At 36.0% G+C, this 20,437-nt stretch overlaps 1 protein-coding gene across 1 annotated transcript in view; it reads left to right on the top strand.

The window, feature by feature from the left end:
- Positions 1–20,437, top strand: part of SEMA3C (semaphorin 3C) — a 178,175-nt gene that overhangs the window by 142,009 nt on the left and 15,729 nt on the right. The window contains exons 13-15 of the mRNA XM_003252189.3: positions 12,904–12,992; positions 16,481–16,522; positions 19,648–19,805. Of these exons, the coding sequence (XP_003252237.1) occupies positions 12,904–12,992; positions 16,481–16,522; positions 19,648–19,805 (289 nt within the window). The remainder of the gene's footprint in view (positions 1–12,903; positions 12,993–16,480; positions 16,523–19,647; positions 19,806–20,437) is intronic.

Raw genomic sequence — 20,437 nt, 5'->3', positions numbered from 1 at the left:
GCTATATCACAGGAAATAATGGTAGTAATTCATTTTTTGATGGATTATCACTTGAGCCAATACTATATTATGGGGTTTTTTTTACCCTCACAGAGAAAATTTGCTTCTAGAACCAGAATATACAAACTTATTAAACACTTTTTGACACATTAGATATAGCAGATATTTTTATGAGGACAGACACCTTAGTTGAATAAATAAAGTATGAAGTCAAATCTTAAAAGGGAACATTTTGTTGTTTTCTGATATTTTGGTATGCTTCAATTAAATCAAAACATAACTTAGTCACTCATTATATAATTTCTAGTTTAGTAAAACCACTGGCCTTAAGATTTCTCTTTCAGCTTTGTCCCAGAAGTCTGTTTTTCAATTAACCTGCCTAAAGGTTTAACTCTGAAACTTTCTACAGCCATGATGGATGCAAGCATGTGTGTGCACCTGTAAAATTCTATATCAACATATGGCAGTGTGGTATGTAGATCAAGAGATGTTCCCATAGTCACCATTTCTAATTTTGGTTGTGACTTCTCCAAAACCTTGTATAAAACCAAATACAAGGTTGGGTGCAGTGGCTCATGCCTGTACTCCCAGCACTTTGGGAGGCCGAGGCGGGTGGATCACCTGAGGTCAGGAGTTTGAGACCAGCCTGGCCAACATGGCAAAAGCCCGTCTCTACTAAAAATACAAAAATTAGCCAGGCGTGGTGGCGCGCACCTGTAATCCCAGCTACTCAGGAGGCTGACACAGGGGAATCGCTTGAACTCGGGAGGTGGAGGTTGCAGTGAGCCGAGATTGTGCCACTGTACTCCAGCCTGGGTGACAGAGCCAGACTCCGTCTAAAAAAAAAAAAAAAAAAAAAAAAAAAAAACAAACCCAAGTAAAAAATAATTTATTAGAATGGTTTTTAACGTCATTCCTGGATGAAAGATTAGGGAATATATTTTAACATTCAAGTTTAAATCCTGCCATCTATCACTTATCAGTTGTATTATGTTGAGGAAATTATATAACATCTCTAAGCCCAGTTTTCTTATAGGAGAACTTTAAAGTACACTTTATAGATTTACTTTAAAGACCAAATGAGATAAAATATGTATAAGCCTGAGTGTACAACCTAGCAATTAGTAAGCATTCAATAGAGACATACACACATGTACCTATATAATATCTGTTATTGAAATCAATCACACATATCTATGATATATATCATATATATTAGTATATAGCTATGCATTTAATAAGTATTTGGAATGTTTGTCACGTGTCCAATACTGTTCTATTCACTAGAAATAAGCAGTGAACAAAACAAACAAAAAAAGCATCTCCTTTCACAGAGCTCAGATACTTGTAAGCAATACAAATGGTAATGAATAATATGCATGCAATTATTTTCCAGCATCACCTACATTTGAGTACCCACCATATTAGGAAAAGCTGAAAGCAAAAAAAAGAAAATATATTTTTAAAACTTCAGTAACATCATAGATGAATCCGTTGATAATATGTTGGTGGCATTTCTTTCGTTTGGAATTTGTAGATAAAAGTAAAGCACTGGTGTATAACAAAAGTGTATAAATAATGTATGTAACAGGTGAAGAGACAAATAAGGATAGGCGGTTTCAGACTACAGGGAGTAAAATTAGTTATAATCTGTAGAATTTACAAGAAAGGTTCATGTAGGCTCTTTTCTTTGATCTTGAACAGCCTTGTCAGGTGTGTAGGGCAAATACTATATTCACATTTTATAAAGAAACAAAAAGGATTACAGCTGGCAGGTTTTACTCTAGTTTATACTGTTTGCAAGTGCAAAACGAGAAATGAGAATGAATAAAATGGAAATAGGGGACATTATTGCAGATTCTGGAGAAGGTGGTGTATTTTTTTTTTTTTTTTGTAATTTACTTGGCAGTATTGTAGGGACTGCCATTAACTGGTCTGTTAATGAGCAATTGTTATCTACTCCCGAGGGCTATTAATAACTGCAAAAAGAGAACCTTCGTAGAGCACGGTCTTCTACATATACGGTGTTCAGCACGTGAGGGAACAATACAAATTAGTTGTATTCCTTCTAACATAACTGCTGTTGGGCAGACATCAAAGTGGTATCCTGATTTAGTAATCTTCTGTAGATCTGCTTTTGAGGATGTACACTCCATCATTTTAGTAAACACAGGAACATACATTTCAGTCTGTAGCTTCACTTAACTCTGTCTCACTGTAAAAAGAATCTAGAAAATAATTTTTTTTAAAAAAGGAAGAAAAGCAATTACAGTTTATATTCACTTATTTGAAACCAAATTTGCCTCAGAATTCAGAATTATTTGAATAGGAAAAGGTAATGTATTCATATATATTAGGTAAAATGACTTGTAGAACCATGGACCACACCCTGTAATAATGCACAGTACTATTTCCGCAGTGAAACAGAAATCTTCAAACCCTGTGTAAAAAAAAAACCACCACCATAAATAGCCTGAGTCAGTGCAGGTCAGGTTTTATGACCAAATTAGTTCAAGTCAGGACAGATTTTGCCACCAAAGAAATTTAAGAAAAAAGAAAACAAACTTGAGAGTTTTAGATTTGAAGATAAAAGATAATGGGCCTGCATTAAAAATAGAATATAATTCCCTGCTTAATACAGGGATTAGACTATAAATACTGATTTTTTAATACTCTGTTAGATACCACATATAGGTCTGTTTGGCTTTTTTATTTATTTTTTAGAGTAAATAGTTTTTCTGTCACTAAGATTTTCAGAAATGGGTCAGCTTTGTTCTTATTTCAGCTTTTATCATGTTCTCAAATATCTGTAGCAGTTCCAAAACTTCTACCTGCAAACCAGTTAGCACTAACAAAAAGAAAATCATATCGGGTTCTCATTCCTTTTGGAGTTTCCATTTTGTACCAATTCTCTTCAGACTAGAAGGCATCCTTCAGAATTTCTCCAAATGCAGGAGGTCTGCAGGCAACAAACTTTCCACGCTTCTATTGATTATTTTCACTTTTTTTAAAGGAGTATTTTTGTGGATATAGAATTGTGGATTCACTTTGTCTTTTCTTTCAGTATTTAAAAAAATGCCATTCCATTATCTTCTTGGCTTCCCTTGTTTCTCATAAAAACTTACCAATAATTATGTTCCTTGTTCCCATGACAATGTATTTTTTCTCTCGTTCCTTTCAGGGATTTTTCTCTGTGGTTTGTTTTCAGCAGTTTACATAAAATATGCCAGGGTTTGACTCCTTTAACATTTCTTCAACTTGGTTATTAATGAATCCTTATATCTAATGTAATGTTTTTCATCAAATTTGGGAAGTGTATGGCCATTATTTTTTCGAGTATTTTTCTTCCCCAATCTCTCTATTCTTCTTGTGAAACTCTAGTCACATATATGTTGGACCATTTGATAACACACAGGCCAAGAGGATCTGTTCACCTTCTTCAATCTTTTTTCCCTCTGTTCTTCCAATTGCATAAATTCTATGATCTGTCTTCAAGTTCATTGACTGTTTTCTCTTTCAACTCCAATACTTTAATCTGCTATTAAACCCATGGAGTTAATATTTTATTTCTGTTATTATACTTTTAGTTCTAAAATTTCCATTTTGTTTGGCTGATAGTCTTTATTTCTTCAATGAATTTTCCTGTCTGTTAATTTGTTGAAACCATGTCTTCCTTTAGTTTTTGAATATATTTGTTTTATTATTTGAATGTTTTTATACTAATTATAATAACTGCTTTAAAGCTGTTATTTGCTAAGTCCAGCATCTGGTTTATCTCAGCTTTGTTCCTCTTGACTCTTGGTCCTGTTTTCTCTCTTTTTTATACATAATGAATTATGTTGTTGAATCCTGGAAATTATGGATAATGCCCCGAGCTTGAGTTCTGTTTTCTTCCTCTGAATGGTGTTCATTCTTATTATAGCAAGCACTTTATTATTAGCGGATCACTTTGCACTTGTTTGGACTTTGTTCGAATGCATATGCTTAAAGCATGTCACTCCAATTTCACAGGACTCAAACTCCAAAATCTCTCCCTTCCATGTCTTACCAGATTAGGTTATGGGTTTTGTTAGGGCAGGCCTAAATTAGGTCTTCCTCTAGAATACGACACTTTTAAAATCTCAGCCTTTCTTGTGTCAGCTGGATGTCAGGGTTTTTAACAAGGTGTTAATGAGATCTGACTGAGGCAAGAACAACTTCATCCAGCTTTTCTCTTCCAGAATTGCCAAACCTGTAATTTATCTGAACAGTTTTCTCAAGTAGCAACTGCAATCTGGTAAACCTCTGGTGCTCTCATCCTGCATATATAGCCCAGGACTCAACCACAGACTCACAGTGTTTCCATGTGGGTTTCTGAAACCTACTTTCTGGACACCTCCCTCTCTCTGACACTCTGTACCACAGAATTGATTTCTTTCTGCTGCCCCACATTTTCATGTCTGCCTCCTCATCTTAGTGGGACCACCATGCTCTGCTTGAACACAAGCTCTCTGAACCTCTTTCGGGATTGTTCCCAGACAGAAAGTAGGGGATGATCATGAAGATTAGCTTGTGAGTATCCTTTTTTCTAGTCTTGCACTGCCTGTTATCTGTTACCTAAAAAGAATGGCCTCATACATTTTGTCCACTTTTTTTATTTGCTTACTGCAGGAAAGTACTCTAGTATCAATTACTCCATCATGGTTAATGGTCATATTGCCGTCCAGAAAGATTTTCCTGATTACATGTCTACCAAAAGCATTTGAAAATTTCTATTTCCTTATTTCTATGCCAACTCTAGGCTTTATCATTCATTTTATTGAAGATCATTATTTTTACAATTTCATAAATCATATATATACTTTAATTTTCAAAACATATGAAAATTCTTTATTATAATTCTGCTTGAAGACTTCCCTCAAATATTTTAATATATTGCAAATAAATCCATAATTTAATATAGTAGTAGAAGATGTGTTATTTTAGCTAAAAATAGAAAAAAAATTGTAACATATTTATATTTTAAAAACTAATCTGGTAGCTTTCTCTTTGATTAAATGCAGACAACTACCAAGAAATTAAATAGGTTTAAAAAATTATACTGTTTGTCTCTCATGATTCTTTAATGTTTGAGCAAACACGTTTCTTCTCTAAATCTTATTTAATATGCAGCACCTCCAATAATTATGTCTATGATGTGATGTGGGAACCAGCATCTGTATTTTTAGTAAACTCCCAAGGTGACTTTGAGTGAGGTAATCTGAAAGCCAGACTTTGAGAAACTGTTTGTATAATTGAACATGACTCTAGGTGCTAAGGAGCCAAGTGAAATTAATGGTATCAGCAAATAAATTTGAAAGGCACTGAGTACACTATTTTCCTCATAATACAACAAAGTATTTTAACTTTTCTGAAAGGCTCTGCAGGAAAAAAAGTAAAACAAAGAAAAAAAACATGTTTAACCTAGTTTAACCCAGTACTTCCAAATTTATATGACCCTATAAACTCTTTAGCATCAACACACTAGGGAAGATGATTAGATGGCTTTTGTTGAGACAGCCTTTCTAAAGGCCTGCCCTCAAATACAGACACTTGAGATGCCCTTGATGACCAACTGGGGCTCTAATAGCCCCAGGGCTGAGGCTGAAGGTGTCAACATTACAGCTTTCCAATTACCAATTCAAAGCTTACCATGTGAGAAACCCTGCTAAATGTGAGAAATTGTGCTAAATAACTCAGTTTAGAAATACTTTATATTTTCTGTAACAAGGCATACACATGCACAGAATGCTACCTTTTAAAAGTAGATTCAGTGAACTAATAAAGATTTTATAAACTCATGATTCAGTTTTATTCTGAAATGTTAAAACTCACTATTAAAAGATTGTAGCAGCGGTTTGATTACCTAACAGGAAAATAAATGTATTAGGAATGGGTATTTTAACATAAAATAAGGCAGCCAATTATCAGTACATAATTATAGAAATTAATAATTGACGTGTCTATTCATACCTCCCTCATCTCTATTAAGCATTCATTTGCCAAGCGAAGATTTTGCAGTTCTTTTTTGGGCTTCAAAGTATGTTTCCTTATTTTAATAAGCAAATTGTCTCAGAAAATTATTAAAAAGGAAGAGATGCCTTTTAGTAAATATGGTGGTTTTATCTTTTATACTACTACTTTAAATTAATACTAGAACTAATCATTTCGCCATAATTTACCCCTAATATCATGTACAGGGCTGCCTAGGCTGACACCTAGGAGCACGAAGAGCACAAGAACTTGCGTGACTGTGGGTGACACACCCATGAAGCTGGCCCTGACTAGAATACGTTTATAGGTTAGCAACCAGCAGGAAGGGACTGGCCAGATCTCATTAAGGAGGCAGTGTTCCCCCAAATCCCTAGGCAACCAGAAGCGCAGGGGAAAGCAGACAGTTTGGCACATGAGTTTCCAGGGAAACCCCCTTAGGACTGTTTACATAAGACTCAGGAGACAGATATACAAATGACTATTCCAATGACCTGCTTAGTAGTGAGCTGTGTTTGATCACTTGCCTGAGACAGCCAACACTTACTGTACTTATAAATGCCAGCTGATTTCTTGGCTAGAGACAGTGGAAAGGTTTAAGGATAATTGCTGTGCTCCCTTATATTAGAAAAAAATTAGATAGTATAAAATAAGGCAGGAAGGAAGCCTGTCTAGGAAATTTCTTTAATGATTTAATAAAACAAAAGAAAATAAAAATACCTCATAGGGATTGATGAGTCCGCTGTGTTATCTTTGTGCATAGAGTTGCATTATGCAGATCACTTTGCAGATTTGTCTTGCTTATTCCCACAATGCTTTAATGTATTTAGAGTATCTCTATTATCTATACCCCACAGAAGAGAAAATTGAGGTCCAGTCAAAGAAAGTGACTACAATTGTGTCAAAAGTGTCCTCAGTGATGGAGCTAAAATTAAAACATAACTTCCACTTACTGAGAACGTTATTGATGTGCCGGACACCATGCTAAGCAATTTCCATGTCTTACTTGTTTAATTTTTATTAGAGCTCTTTCAACTGAAAGTGACCACACACCTTACTCACACTACTTAAAACAAAATAACTGTTTTCTTTGATTAATTGAGAAATCGAGAACACAGCCTCAAACATAGCTGAATTTGTGCTAAGATGATGTGGTCAGGAACTTACTTCACAACCTTTCAGTTCTACTTTCCTCTGCTTTGCTTGTTCTCAAATGAAGTCTGCATGTGGTAGCAAGAATGGCTCCAGCACCTCCAGATTTACAAGCTTTAATGCTCCTGATTTCAGAAAGAAGAAGAGGCTCACTTACCTCATTCCCAGGAAGGGCAGGGCCCTCACTCTTTTCTAGACCAGTTCCTGTGTGAATCACAGGGGCAAGAGTATGCTCTTACTGGCCAGGCCTACATCATGTGGGCCTCCCTGGAGCTGGAAGAGAGGTAAACCATTCCTTAACCAGGTAGACTGCAAATGAGGTAGGCGGTGTTTCCGAAAGATGTGTCAGAGTGTTAGTGCCAAAAGAAGGAAAGTGATTCTGGCTAGGCTTTAGCCTTAGTTTAATGGATTTTTAGATAGCCATTAGGAAAAGCATGGTTATTATTTACGTTTTACACAATAGCAAAGTGAGGTTTAAAGAAAAAAAGAAGTGACAGCTTCGCTGTAACTATATCATAGACATGGTGCTTTCCCCAAGGATATAAAAGCAATAATCCAATTCTGCAGAACACTAAAAAGGATTTATAGTAGTGAATACATTCAGGGAATACCATTCTCACCACCCCCAGAAGGAAGACATTTGATAAGTATATTATCATCTTCAAACGAAAGAGCACGGAGATGGCTTTATGTGGACATAAGTAATTGGGAGTTTTATGGCCATTCTGGAATGCCTATCTCTCAATGACTAACATTTTAGTGGGAACACACTTACTGCTCAGAAAACCATAAATTCTAGATTCTGAACTCTTGAGTCCTATGCCTATGTATGTTTGCATCCATACTGCCCAACTCACTCAGTACTTTCTTGTTGAATCAATGAGTGAAAATGGATAGAACGCAACTTAAGACTACTTACTTATTAGTAACTGATACAGCCCAAGGATACCTCAGAAGTATTCCTCATACAGGGAACTCATTACCATCAAGACCAAAAATAACAAAAGAAAAGAGAAATGACTAAAAGTGGTATTGTAACCTCTATTGCAAGTGGATAAAAAGCAGGTTTTGCATTATGGGTTTTTTTTTTTTTTTTTTTTTTGGAGACAGAGTCTTGATCTATCCCCCAGGCTGGAGTGCAGTGACACTATCTCAGCTTACTGCAACCTCCGCCTCCCAGGTTCAAGCGATTCTCATGCCTCCGCCTCCTCAGTAGCTGGATTTACAGGCGCCTGCCCCCATGCTCAGCTAATTTTTTGTATTTTTAGTAGAGACTGGGTTTCGCCATGTTGGCCGGGCCAGTCTCTAACTCCTGACCTCTGGTGATCTGCCCACCTTGGCCTCCCAAAGTGCCGGGATTACAGGCGTGAGCCACTGTGCCCGGCCTGCATTATCTTTTTATTGGCTCGTCTTTATAGCCCTTCTTTGTGTAATATTTTTAAAATGGTATGCATAAAGTATGTTTGTTGTGGGCCTTGTCAGAAGAAAATGGGGATTTCTGTAAAATTTTGCTCTCATAGTAAGTGAAAACACTGGGGAATATGGAGTCAGTTGTCTCATTTGAGAGTACTTAATTCTTTTCAGAGCTGATAGTTTTATCTATCAGAACGTTTCTAACCAAAACCTGTTTTTATGCGGTTTTCTTTGGAGCTGTGTTATACACAGCCTCTACTCAGTCTCTTTTCATAGGGCAACTGTAGTTAAGAGTAATTTATTGTATATTTTAAAATAACTAAAAGAGTGGAATTGGAATGTTAACTAACACAAAGAAATGATAAATGCCTAAGATAATGAGTACCCCAGTTACCTTGATTTGATCATTACACATTGTATATCTATATCAAAATACCACATATACCTCATAAATAGTACAACTATTATATATCCATAATGATTAAAGATAAAAAAATTTAAAGAGTTGCGAACGAAGAAGAAAGAATGTAGATTATGCTGTCACATAGAATGGTAGTGATTCTTACAGACTGCAGCAGGGAACCATAAAACTGTTAAGACTTGTTAAAAAAAAAAAAAAACCATGCTTTTTATGATAACATGCTCATATAACAAAGATTTTACATCTGTATTCTTCTGAGTTTTCTCTCATCCTTCATGCCTACAAATTAATTCAACAAATATTCAACAGGAACGTATATGCACACACATGCCTGTGGTCATTTACACACACACACACAAATCTTGCCCTAGCTATCACAGTTTCATGGCTTTCAGATCAAGTGTTTTGGTATGTTGTATTTCCCTAGAAGTTTCCACTGCTAATTCTAATAGGTTGTTAATAGAAATTAAGGAACACCTCCAACCACATGCATCCATTTTCAGTTGTGACAGGTCTCTGCACAGCATCCCCATCCCCAAATGTTTTTTCACTTCTAATTTTTACTTGTATTATTTATCTTCCAAGAAAATCATCTAAGTTGTTATCAGTTATCAGGGGTAATTCTCTTTTTTTTTTTTTTTTTTTTTTTTTTTGAGACGGAGTCTTGCTCTGTCACCCAGGCTGGAGTGCAGTGGCACTATCTCGGCTCACTGCAAGCTCCACCTCCCGGGTTCACACCATTCCCCTGCCTTAGCCTCCCACATAGCTAGGACTACAGGCGCCCGCCACCACGCCTGGCTAATTTTTTGTATTTTTTAGTAGATACGGGGTTTCACTGTGTTAGCCAGGATGGTCTCGATCTCCTGACCTCGTGATCTGCCCGCCTCGGCCTCCCAAAGTGCTGGGATTACAGGCATGAGCCACCGAACCCAGCTATCAGGGGTAATTCTAAGGAAGCAGCTGCAAAACAGATATTTCAGAGATTTTTAATTAAAACTAGAGCCTGCAAATCTTTGGGATTATTATTATTTTCACTTGTTTTGAGTGTGGCTTAAGAAGTGAATTTTAAATTACAGAGTATGCTTTGCAACTTCTAAGATTATGTGCTTACACTTCGTATCCTTACAGATTTCAGGCATTATTCTGGCAAACTCTGTCTTGCTCTTTTGTATAAACATTATTTTTAATTTAGTGGATTTTTGTTTTTTAGTTTGCAGTGTTTTAAAGTTGAGTTTATTTTTTATTAAGAATTACTTTGACTCTTTCAATTGGATTCATAAAACACAAACTATAAACATGAGATAAAATCTTTTATGTCAGAGTAACTCGTGCCTGTGGAATAGAAGCCAACTTGAGATGTGAGATTTGAAATTTATAGTATTACTCACTAAATGATTTCTGGTTGTAAAGTCCTGTACAATTCAGTTCAAGTTAATTCTTCTTATGACATTTTCAATAGAATTTAAAAATGTGCATTATGTTGATGATAATGCATATTTACAAATTATAAATTTACAGGTATAATTTAAAAGAGGAATAACTTGATTGTTATGATCCAACTCACTAGTTAATAGAAACATTTTAAGTAAATATATTTTTACTTTGCCAGATTACTCACAAATTTGCTTTAACCCCCACATTGCTAAATCTAAACTAGTGTCTTTTAAACCTAAAATTTATGCGATTGGTAAAGTGGCATGATTATATGCATAATGTTTACGTGACTTGTGAAACCATTTATAAATCTTGACATAAACATTATTTCCTGTATTCTTATATGTATTGTGGCATCTCAATTTTTGGCTATCTGTAATTGGGACCTATGAGTAAATTTCTGATTTGATTTAGCTTATTTGGATCATCTAATTTCAAAATTTCCTCTGCATTTTGAGATATCCAAAGAAACATGTTGCCAACTTGTTACTGGCAGCAAATCTGTGTGGGTCTGCAGCAACCTTCTTTCCTCAGAGGAAAGAACTTGACTAACGGGCCTAAGGCAGAGTGAGAGACCAACGGAAGTTTTAGAGCAGGAGTAAAAGCTTATTAAAAAGCTTTAGAGCAGGAATTAAAGGAAGAAAAATACAATTGTGCGACTTGAGAGATCAAGTTTGCAGTTTTGACCCTTGACTCAGGGTGTTACAGGTTCTCATACTTCTGGGGTCTTGGGCTGCTTCTCTCCTGATTCCTGCCTTGGGGTGGGCTGTCTGCAGGCATGGTGGCCTGCCAGCACGTGGGAGGAGAGCATGCGCAGTGTGTTTACTGGAGTTGTGCCCATGCTCACTTGAGGCGTTTTTCCCTTACCAGTCTAAAGGAAGGTCATATACCAGTAAAACTCTCCCATTTTGCCTGTTAATGCACATGCTTGAGCTCACTCACCCAGCTCCTGAGATCTTACTGGGAAGCTGCTGATCACCAGTTTCAGGTGTTTCCATCTACTGGGAGACTGTTTCCCTGGCACTGTTAACGGTGGAGGGTGTCCAGGTTCTTGGCGTCTTGAGCAAAGAATTGGACAAAACACACAAACAAAGCAAGGAAGGAATGAAGGGTTTTACTGAAAATGAAAGTACACTCCACAGTGTGGGAGCAGGCCTGAGCATAGGGTCTCAAAGACCCCGTTACAGAATTTTTTGGAGTTTAAATACCCTCTATTTGGGGTATACCCTATGTAAAGGAAGAGGATGAAGAGAAGTTACAAAGTCATTTGCCCGGCGTATGCCCTGCAGAGAGGATATTTCCTGTCAAAGCTGAAGTTTGAATCGGCTTTATGTTCCCTACCTCCATACCCTGTTTTCTGGCCTCAGCACCAGCTGCAACCAGTTATTATTTTAGAGAGACATGACATGTGATAACTGCCTGACCATCACCTGTTGGTCGCCTGACATTACTGGTTGGGAGTGGGGGATTCTGCTCACCTATTCATGTCTGACTAGCTATGTACTGTAACAAACTGACAAATGAAATTGTGTAAATAGTAGAACTTTTCTATGAATAGGTGTCCACACCTGAAATAAAATCAATTGTGTTTCTTTTTTGAAGATGATTTTGAATGGTGAATGAAACATTTTACCATGTCGAAAGTCCATTATAGTTACAGACCAAAATGTGAATTTTCCAATCCTAGTGACTTATACAGTTATTATAAAAATTCATTTGTAGTCATCTTTCTTCAGATAATGAAATCATCATTTTAATGTTAACAAAATGAGATTGTCACTTTATAATGTTGGTATGGAAGAGAAAGTAATATTCATGATCAGACTTAAGCTTATGTATTGGCTGTTTACATTGGCTCACCACGCCTGTAATACCAGCACTTTGGGAGGCCAAGGTGGGCGGATCATGAGATCAGGAGATCGAGACCATCCTAGCTAACATGGTGAAACCCCGTCTCTACTAAAAATGCAAAAAATTAGCCAGTGGTAGTGGCGGGGCACCTGTAATCCCAAATACCTGGGAGGCTGCAGCAGAAGAATCGCTTGAACTGGAAGGGTGGAGGTTGCAGTGAGCCAAGATCACGCCACTGCACTCCAGCCTGGGCCAGAGAGCAAGACACTGTCTCAAAAAAACAAAAAGATAAAAACAAACAAAAAAAACTTAGGTATTGTATTATAAGAATACACATTTGGTTCCGAACTTTTGACTTAACATTCTTTCCTTCTCTCATAGTTGTAGCTACACCCAATATGTGCAAAATATAAGATATTCATATTAGTTCCCCTTGAATTGTATGTGTTTCAATTTTTATGAGATTTGGAATACATTCAGCACATGGCAATGCCTTAATATATACAATGTTTTTTGATTACTAAATACTTATATAAATAATGTTCCAAGTCAGTAGTCCTATGTCTAAATAGCTTTCTTTTAAAAAGCATTGTAACATCTCATTGCTTCTTTTTTAAATTTAGATCGGGGTACTGTGCAAAAAGTGGTTGTTCTTCCTACTAACAGCTCTGTCAGTGGCGAGCTCATTCTGGAGGAGCTGGAAGTCTTTAAGGTTTGAACATCTCTTCTATTAATCTCAGAACATGCATGATGAGTGGAATTCTTTAATCTTACAGACACTTGGGAGGAAACTATATTTGATAAAAGATCAAATAAATGAATGTTATGAATTTTTGAGGGTAGGAAAACACCAGATAAAATAAGAAATACAGAACAAATATTTTTGCAAAGTATTTTCCTACATTTCAAGTTATCTTAACATAAAAGGATTCTTTCTGTTTTTAAGCTATCATCACAACTTGAAGAATTGTGGTCATCATTATTTTTAAAAAATGAGTTCTAGTTGTCAAGGTCTGGAAGATTTTGCCATGAAAGGGCTTTTATCATTTGCTTCACAAGCCACTGAAACCCAAATACTTTCACATTATTGATTGTTAGATAAGCTTTCTCATATTTTTTTAGCCAGTGATTTCAAGAAAAACGACTTTGTTTTCTCTTATTTTATTGCCTTTAATTCAAATGTCACTTCAGTTAAATAAAACAAATGTTGTCTCTTTACCACTCAGAACTTGAGATTTCATTGTATTATTCTCCTTGTCCTTGAATTTGGGATAAAAAAAGAAAAAGGACAGGGAAAAAAAAAAAAAAAACCCATACACAAGGGAAGTTCAGTACTGTAAGATCTCACCTGGTCAGGGCAGAGTGCCTGTTCTTTATGTATCTGTGAGCCAGGAGAGGGGATTTGTGGTGTCCTGCCGTGCCCTTCTCTGCTCACAGTGTTAGTCACTGTAGTTCAAGTGGTGCTTTTTATCTGCATTTGGAAAGATGGGTAAAGCGCAGCAGAGGAGCTATTAGAATTGCAAAGGAAGTTTGGCATGGAATCAGTCCTGCTGCACAACACTATTTCCAGCTAAACCGATTAAGAAACAATGGCCCAGACACAGCAAAAGACCAGAGTCAGCCTATGACTGAGTAAAAGTAGCACTTGAGAACTCCCAGTAGCAGACTCTTGCTAGTCCAGCAAGTTGCTTTGCTTAGTTGTGTAGACTTAGAATGTATTGACTCATTAGTAGACATTCCCATGGTCACCAAAAATACTGACTTTATAAGCACATAAGTGGGTAGGGTGCAGTGCTGTTAGATTTAGGTAATACATTTTAAGTGTAAAGAAATTTAAAAGAGAATCAAATAAAAAAATTGAGGAACTCTGGCAAGTTTCCTACTACATTATTAAATTTTTAATTTTTAATGCTAGACTAACTTTGGCACAGGTTCTTTGTGATTGGTGTGTTAAAATCGGGCTCATAAAATGACGTTAATGATATTCAGACAAGTGCTTTTTCATGCCTTGTTTTATAAAGAAATTGATTATTTCACTAGATTAACCAGAATCACATTATATAGAACATATTTTTTTTCTCATTCAACTCAGTAGGGAGAACTTGGCTTGCTAAAATAATATGAAGTGCCTTATTCTGGAGTATTCTTGAAGATAGCAAAAATGTCATATAACAGCACTTCATTTTTAATACTGAAATATCTCCTTTTGATTATCAGGAAATGTTAATTAAGTGAGCATGACATAAACCTAAACATACATGTTATGGAAAGAAACATGAGTTATTCTGATCACGTGCTAACTACTTATGGTCTGTCATGTGAGTTATGCTGGTGTTATCATCTTGAATAATAAACTCTCAGTGGAAAAACAGAGTCAGTCAGAATGCATGTGGGGGGCACCAGCCCAAGAGACACCAAAAAAAGTCTGAGTTTTCTTACTGATGTGTGTGCCAGTGATTGATATGGCCAAGTCAGGAGACACAGTTACTGAATACAGTTACTGTCTTCAGCATGGTGTTTGTGTCACATTTCTGAGTTGAGGTAAAAATAATTGGGTGTGTATGACACACTGTGATGAGCATGTGAGGAAATAATGCATTTAAATTGAAAAGTTTTCTTAGCTAAGTGTCACACTGATGTACTGCAGAAAATTCAATGTGACTTTGAAAAACCAGGAGCTTTGTTTTTATACAGTGCAGGACCATAATCTCTTCTTTTAGTCCCCTGTTCCACATTTTCTGACAATAAGTCTAGTTCCTCTGAGTTTAACTAGAATTAGAAGTATAACTACTAGTAGCTGCCTAACTGATTATAGGTTGCAGCATTTGTATGTGTGTGTGCATGTGTGTGTGCATATTTATAAGGGATGATCAAAAATTGTTGCAATGGAGAATTAAAGATATCACTGTTTTCCCTTTTAAAATGTTGGTAAATACGTGCAGCTCCAGAAAGCAAAATAACTGAGGTACATTTGATTTTGAGAGCTTGTTCCCACTGGAGTTATTCAAATAAAGCTCATGGATCTTAATCACTTTACCAGAAGTCTAATTTTTTTTTTTTTTTTTGAAATGGGTTTCACTCTTGTTACCCAGGCTGGAGTGCCGTGGCACAGTCTTGGCTCACTGCAACCTCCGCCTCCCGGCTTCAATTCTGCTGCCTTAGCCTCCTAAGTAGGTGGGATTACAGGCATGTGCCACCACGCTCAGCTAATTTTGTAGTAGAGACAAGGTTTCACTATTTTGGCCAGGCTGGTCTCGAACTCCTGACCTCAGGTGATCTGCCCGCCTCAGCCTCTCAAAGTGCTGGGATTACAGGCATGAGCCACTGCTAAGAAGTCTAATTTTTAATCATTAAAAGTAACTAATAATTTTTAAGAAGTGAAGTTATGAATAATTTGCAAGCATATTACTATTCCAGAAAATTCTTAGGTTCTTTCATTCATTCACATTTTAGCAAAAGATAACCTTTTTTAACAATATTTTTGGTTTGCAACAATGAGTATTAACTAGTATGGTTCAGCCTAATATATGTCCTTCCAAAACAGCACTGGCAGGTGAACAATAGTGTCTTATGCAGAGTGCTTATGTTGCGGAGGAATTAGATGGTGTACCATTCCACATCTTCCTCCACCTGAGTCCATGGATCCAATTCTGAATTATTTGTTGGGTTGAATATTCCAAAAATTTCCTTCTCAGATTTTCATTTTTTGTTCTAATGCCTATATTGATACGTGTGTTTTAATTACCACTCTTTTTTTTTCTTTTTTTTGAGGCAGAGTTTTGCTCTTGTTGCCCAGGTTGGAGTGCAATGGCGCAATCTTGGCTCACTGCAACCTCCGCCTCCCAGGTTCAAGCAATTCTCCTGCCTCAGCCTCCTGAGTAGCTGGGATTACAGGTGCCTACCACCATGCCCAGCTAATTTTTGTATTTTTAGTAGAGCTGGGGTTTCACCATGTTGGCCAGGCTGGTCTCAAACTTTAGGTATATATCTATGTAGCAACTCTATCCTTAGTTTCCAAAGAGGAAGTGTACGTTATAGACAAGTATATGCAAGTGTATTTTATATGACAAGTAATTGTAAAGTAGATGTATATATAAAGAAAAATGATTTCTTCTTGAGGTTTAATAGAAAAAAAATCTGAATGTAAAATCCTTTTAAGGAATGTTTGAGCAACTAACATGTTGTTTTCTAATATTTTAGAATCATGCTCCTATAACAACAATGAAAATTTCATCTAAAAAGGTAAAAACTAAGCTATTTTATGTTCTTTGCTTATTGAAATGTTTTGTTATTATGAAAAATTAAATTTTATAACTTCTGAATAATTAGTTCTCGTACTAACAAAATAAAGAATACTGCTTAAAGTATACCACAAAGTCACCTTTAATTTTGATGTAGATCTTACAAGCTATTAGTGAAAGACCGAATAGGTTTATTTTTGTATAAAAGTTTGTCAGAGCAGAACATATATACAGCAAGATATTCCAACATTTTGTGTATCTGATTTTCTCAAATATTACGGTGTGTGAAGCCAACTGAAATAAAAATAATCTCTCTGGGAAGAATTTAGCATAAAGTTTGGGCTACTCTGTAACATCACAACATTGTTAGAGGCTTGGAATGAGTAATCGATCCTAAGCTCCTGCTGTCGTCACATATTTGAAACGCGCAGTGCATTCTTTTATGCTTATTTTTAAGGAGATATTATTTCCTAGGATTTAAACATGTCAAAAAAAAAAGGAAAGTCTCAAATTTAAGGGTTCAGGAATTGGAAAAGAAATATTTGACTGTAATTGAAATCCTCAAATTAATTGTCTGATCTGTCCCTACACATGTAAATATACAATGATCATCGAAATAAAAAGTACAATTCCAATATATACATGAGCAAAGCATGTACCTCTCCATTCCCAAAAGGTATTATTTAAAAAAAGATTTTTAAGGTACAGAGTAATATAGTGAGAATGGAGTAGGCTTCCAAATAGGCTTGGCATGCATTTGCATCCCAATCTGACCATAATGTACGAACAAATCATGTAACTTCACTGACCTAAGTTTCTACATTTGTAAGGTAATGCTTTTCTCACAAACAAGTTAATTTGTATAAATTACCTAGAATAAAGTGGATCCTCAGTAAATGCTGTCTGTAAAAGCCTGAGACCTATTTTTCTTGGAATACACAATAAAGGTTTTATGTGTTAGCACAACCCCATTACATGATTCTGGAGCTCTTCACCATATTTGGTTTGTTACAGATGAAGTAGTATTTTATAGTCAGTCTTACACTCTTTTGACATCACTGAATTTTATGAGGGAAAATAAATAAGGTACAATGGAGCTAACGATCTCATCTGTAAAAATGTTTGTATGGTGCATAACAAACATTTTCCCAAGTAACGAGAAGCCATTCGTCATTTTGGTCTAATGTCCTAGGGAGCGGATCTCAAGTCAGAATTGTCTTTGAAGTCAGCAGGGAAGCCCTTTGTTTACAGTAGTTAATGGAAAGAGAAAGTAGCAGGGCAGGATTCAAAATGGGCACAAAGCCATTTGTGTGGCATAGTAATCCTGTATGCAAGTTTTAACTCTATTTAGTTATGTATTACATCTGTCTTCAACATCTTAAATTGTAGATAATTTAAAATGTCTCATTAAAACAGTGAGATTCAAGGCAAAGATAATTATTTGACTTTTTGGAAATCATTTGTACAACTACATGCTGCATCATTTTTTCAGTGCGAGAGGACTACAAATTGTTAATGACATCTTATGTCTATTTAAATATCTTTCTCAGTGTTTCCCATTTTATTATCCATTTTATGCTCTCATTTTTTAATTTGTTCTTTTACTCCATATAACAGAAAATAGTACAATTAATAAAAATTTTATTATCTAGAATGAAACTACCTGTGTCCTACACTCAAGTATACTAGTATCCTTAAAGTATTTTAATGAAGCTGATAAATTTGCTGTATTACTTACTAATTTACTCGATAAACATTTATTTCAAATGTGCCTGGACAAATGGTTATTGTCAAAACATGCAGTTGTTTTCTTGTAGTTTGAATGTTTCAACTGGAGATCAGTCAATTTCAGCACAATTTCTGAAAGGTCAATTGATGTGAATAAAATTATTGTAGAGTGAGATGTGATTCAAATAACTGATTAGAATTGAAAACATATATTGATAGTTTAACTGATATTTTACTATACTTTTTATCGTTAATTAACATTCATTGAGCAACTTATGAGCCAGAAACTATTCCAAGCATTTTATGTGGAGGAAACCCTTACAACATTTATTTCTTACAAAAACTCCATATGGTAAGTGCTGTGTTATCCTAATTTTACTAGTGAGGAGGCTGTGATTTAGAAAAGTTACATAGCAAATTTGTAGCTGAGCTGAGATTTGAATCTAGGAAGTCTGGTTCCAGAGCTTCAGAGCCTGGCGGACCCATGGTGTCTCCAGAGATTTAATTTTTAAATGTATATGTATGTGCATGTTTATGTATGTGTACATGGAGGAGTACACACACACCCATACATCTGCGTCTATTCAAGTTTCAGCTTACGGATTCTGTGCTAACTTGAGTTATATCAGTCCTTTGGAAAGTAAGGAGTGTCAATTAGAGACTCATTCCTTCAACTCCTGAGAACCATATTATGCACAGCTAAAGGAATCAAACCATTATCTTAGAAGCATTAGACATCCTATAATTGAAGGAGGATGAAATCTTCATTCATGAGGTTTTTAGGACGATGAAGATCACTGGATCAAGCAGAATTTTAAGGCATGTTTAAATATAAATACCAATATTATTCTAAATAATTATTTTTAAGTAGTTTTAATGAGTAACATGCAACTTTCTAAGGCATGTGACCAAAATGTTCTTTTTTATTTCATCCAGTACTATTTACCATTTTTTCCTTCTAAACTTAAAATGCCCTTTATTTTAAACCAGACTTTCTCAAATTTACAAAGTAATGTGTTGCCACACTTGAAAAATAAGAATGCTTCCTTGTGCTTTGCCAAGATATAGCATTCAAAGAAAAAAAAATCATAACTTAAATCTGTAATATATTAGCTCAAATCTGAGAGAACAATGAATCCCAATGTCTAAAACACATTACAATTCTATATGGTGCTTTGAGCTTTTCTTTTTTAACAGGAAAGTGGTAATGTTATAGGCAGATTAACGTAGGAAAATTCTATTTATTTTGGCTTTATACCCTTCTGTGCTTTTCTTCACGTTTTTAGTCGGTTCCAAAATGAATCCAAGGGTTTGTGGGCATATATTATAATGTGTTCCTGCTGAAAGTCTTCTTTAAACTTCCACATCTGAAATAAATCATCATCATTCCTTTAATAGCAACAGTTGTATGTGAGTTCCAATGAAGGGATTTCCCAAGTGTCTCTGCACCGCTGCCACATCTATGGTACAGCCTGTGCTGACTGCTGCCTGGCGCGGGACCCGTATTGCGCCTGGGATGGCCATTCCTGTTCCAGATTCTACCCAACTGGGAAACGGTGAGCACTAAACACTCAGCTCAACATCCAAATGTAGGACACCAGACAATACAGAAGTGTTTCACATCTTTAGAATTAGTTCTATTGCTGTTTCTTTAAATGACATTAAAAGTAGAAGCTATGTTTAGCACCACACAGTCTTTGAATGAAGAAAATGGTAATGTGTTATAACTTGAGATTCTCACAGATGCAGTAAATCCAGAGTACGGTACTTTGGAAAGAGTCCTTTCTCCCTTCAAAGCTCCTCTGTAACACCTACTCCCCTAGGACTCGTCAAATATTTCAAGTAGCATTTAGCTTTTTTCGTTTCTTGCATCACCTAATTTATGCCTTTTTAATTTTATTTATTTCTTATTTATTTATTTATTTATTTATTTTGAGATGGGGTCTCGCTCTGTCACCCAGGCTGGAGTGGAATGGTGTGATCTTGGCTCACTGCAACCAAGCATTTGGGTTAAAGCAGTTCTCTGCTTCAGCCTCCCGAGTAGCTGGGATTACAGGTGCCCACCACCATGCCCAGCTAATTTTTGTATTTTTAGTAGAGACGGTGTTTCACCATCTTGGCCAGGCTGGCCTTGAACTCCTGACCTCGTAATCCACCAGCCTTGGCCTCCCAAAGTGCTGGGATTACA

The sequence above is a fragment of the Nomascus leucogenys genome, chromosome 11 (assembly GCF_006542625.1).
Source record: "Nomascus leucogenys isolate Asia chromosome 11, Asia_NLE_v1, whole genome shotgun sequence".
NCBI classification, from domain to species: domain Eukaryota; kingdom Metazoa; phylum Chordata; class Mammalia; order Primates; family Hylobatidae; genus Nomascus; species Nomascus leucogenys.
This window is presented reverse-complemented; position numbering and strand designations above follow the sequence as displayed.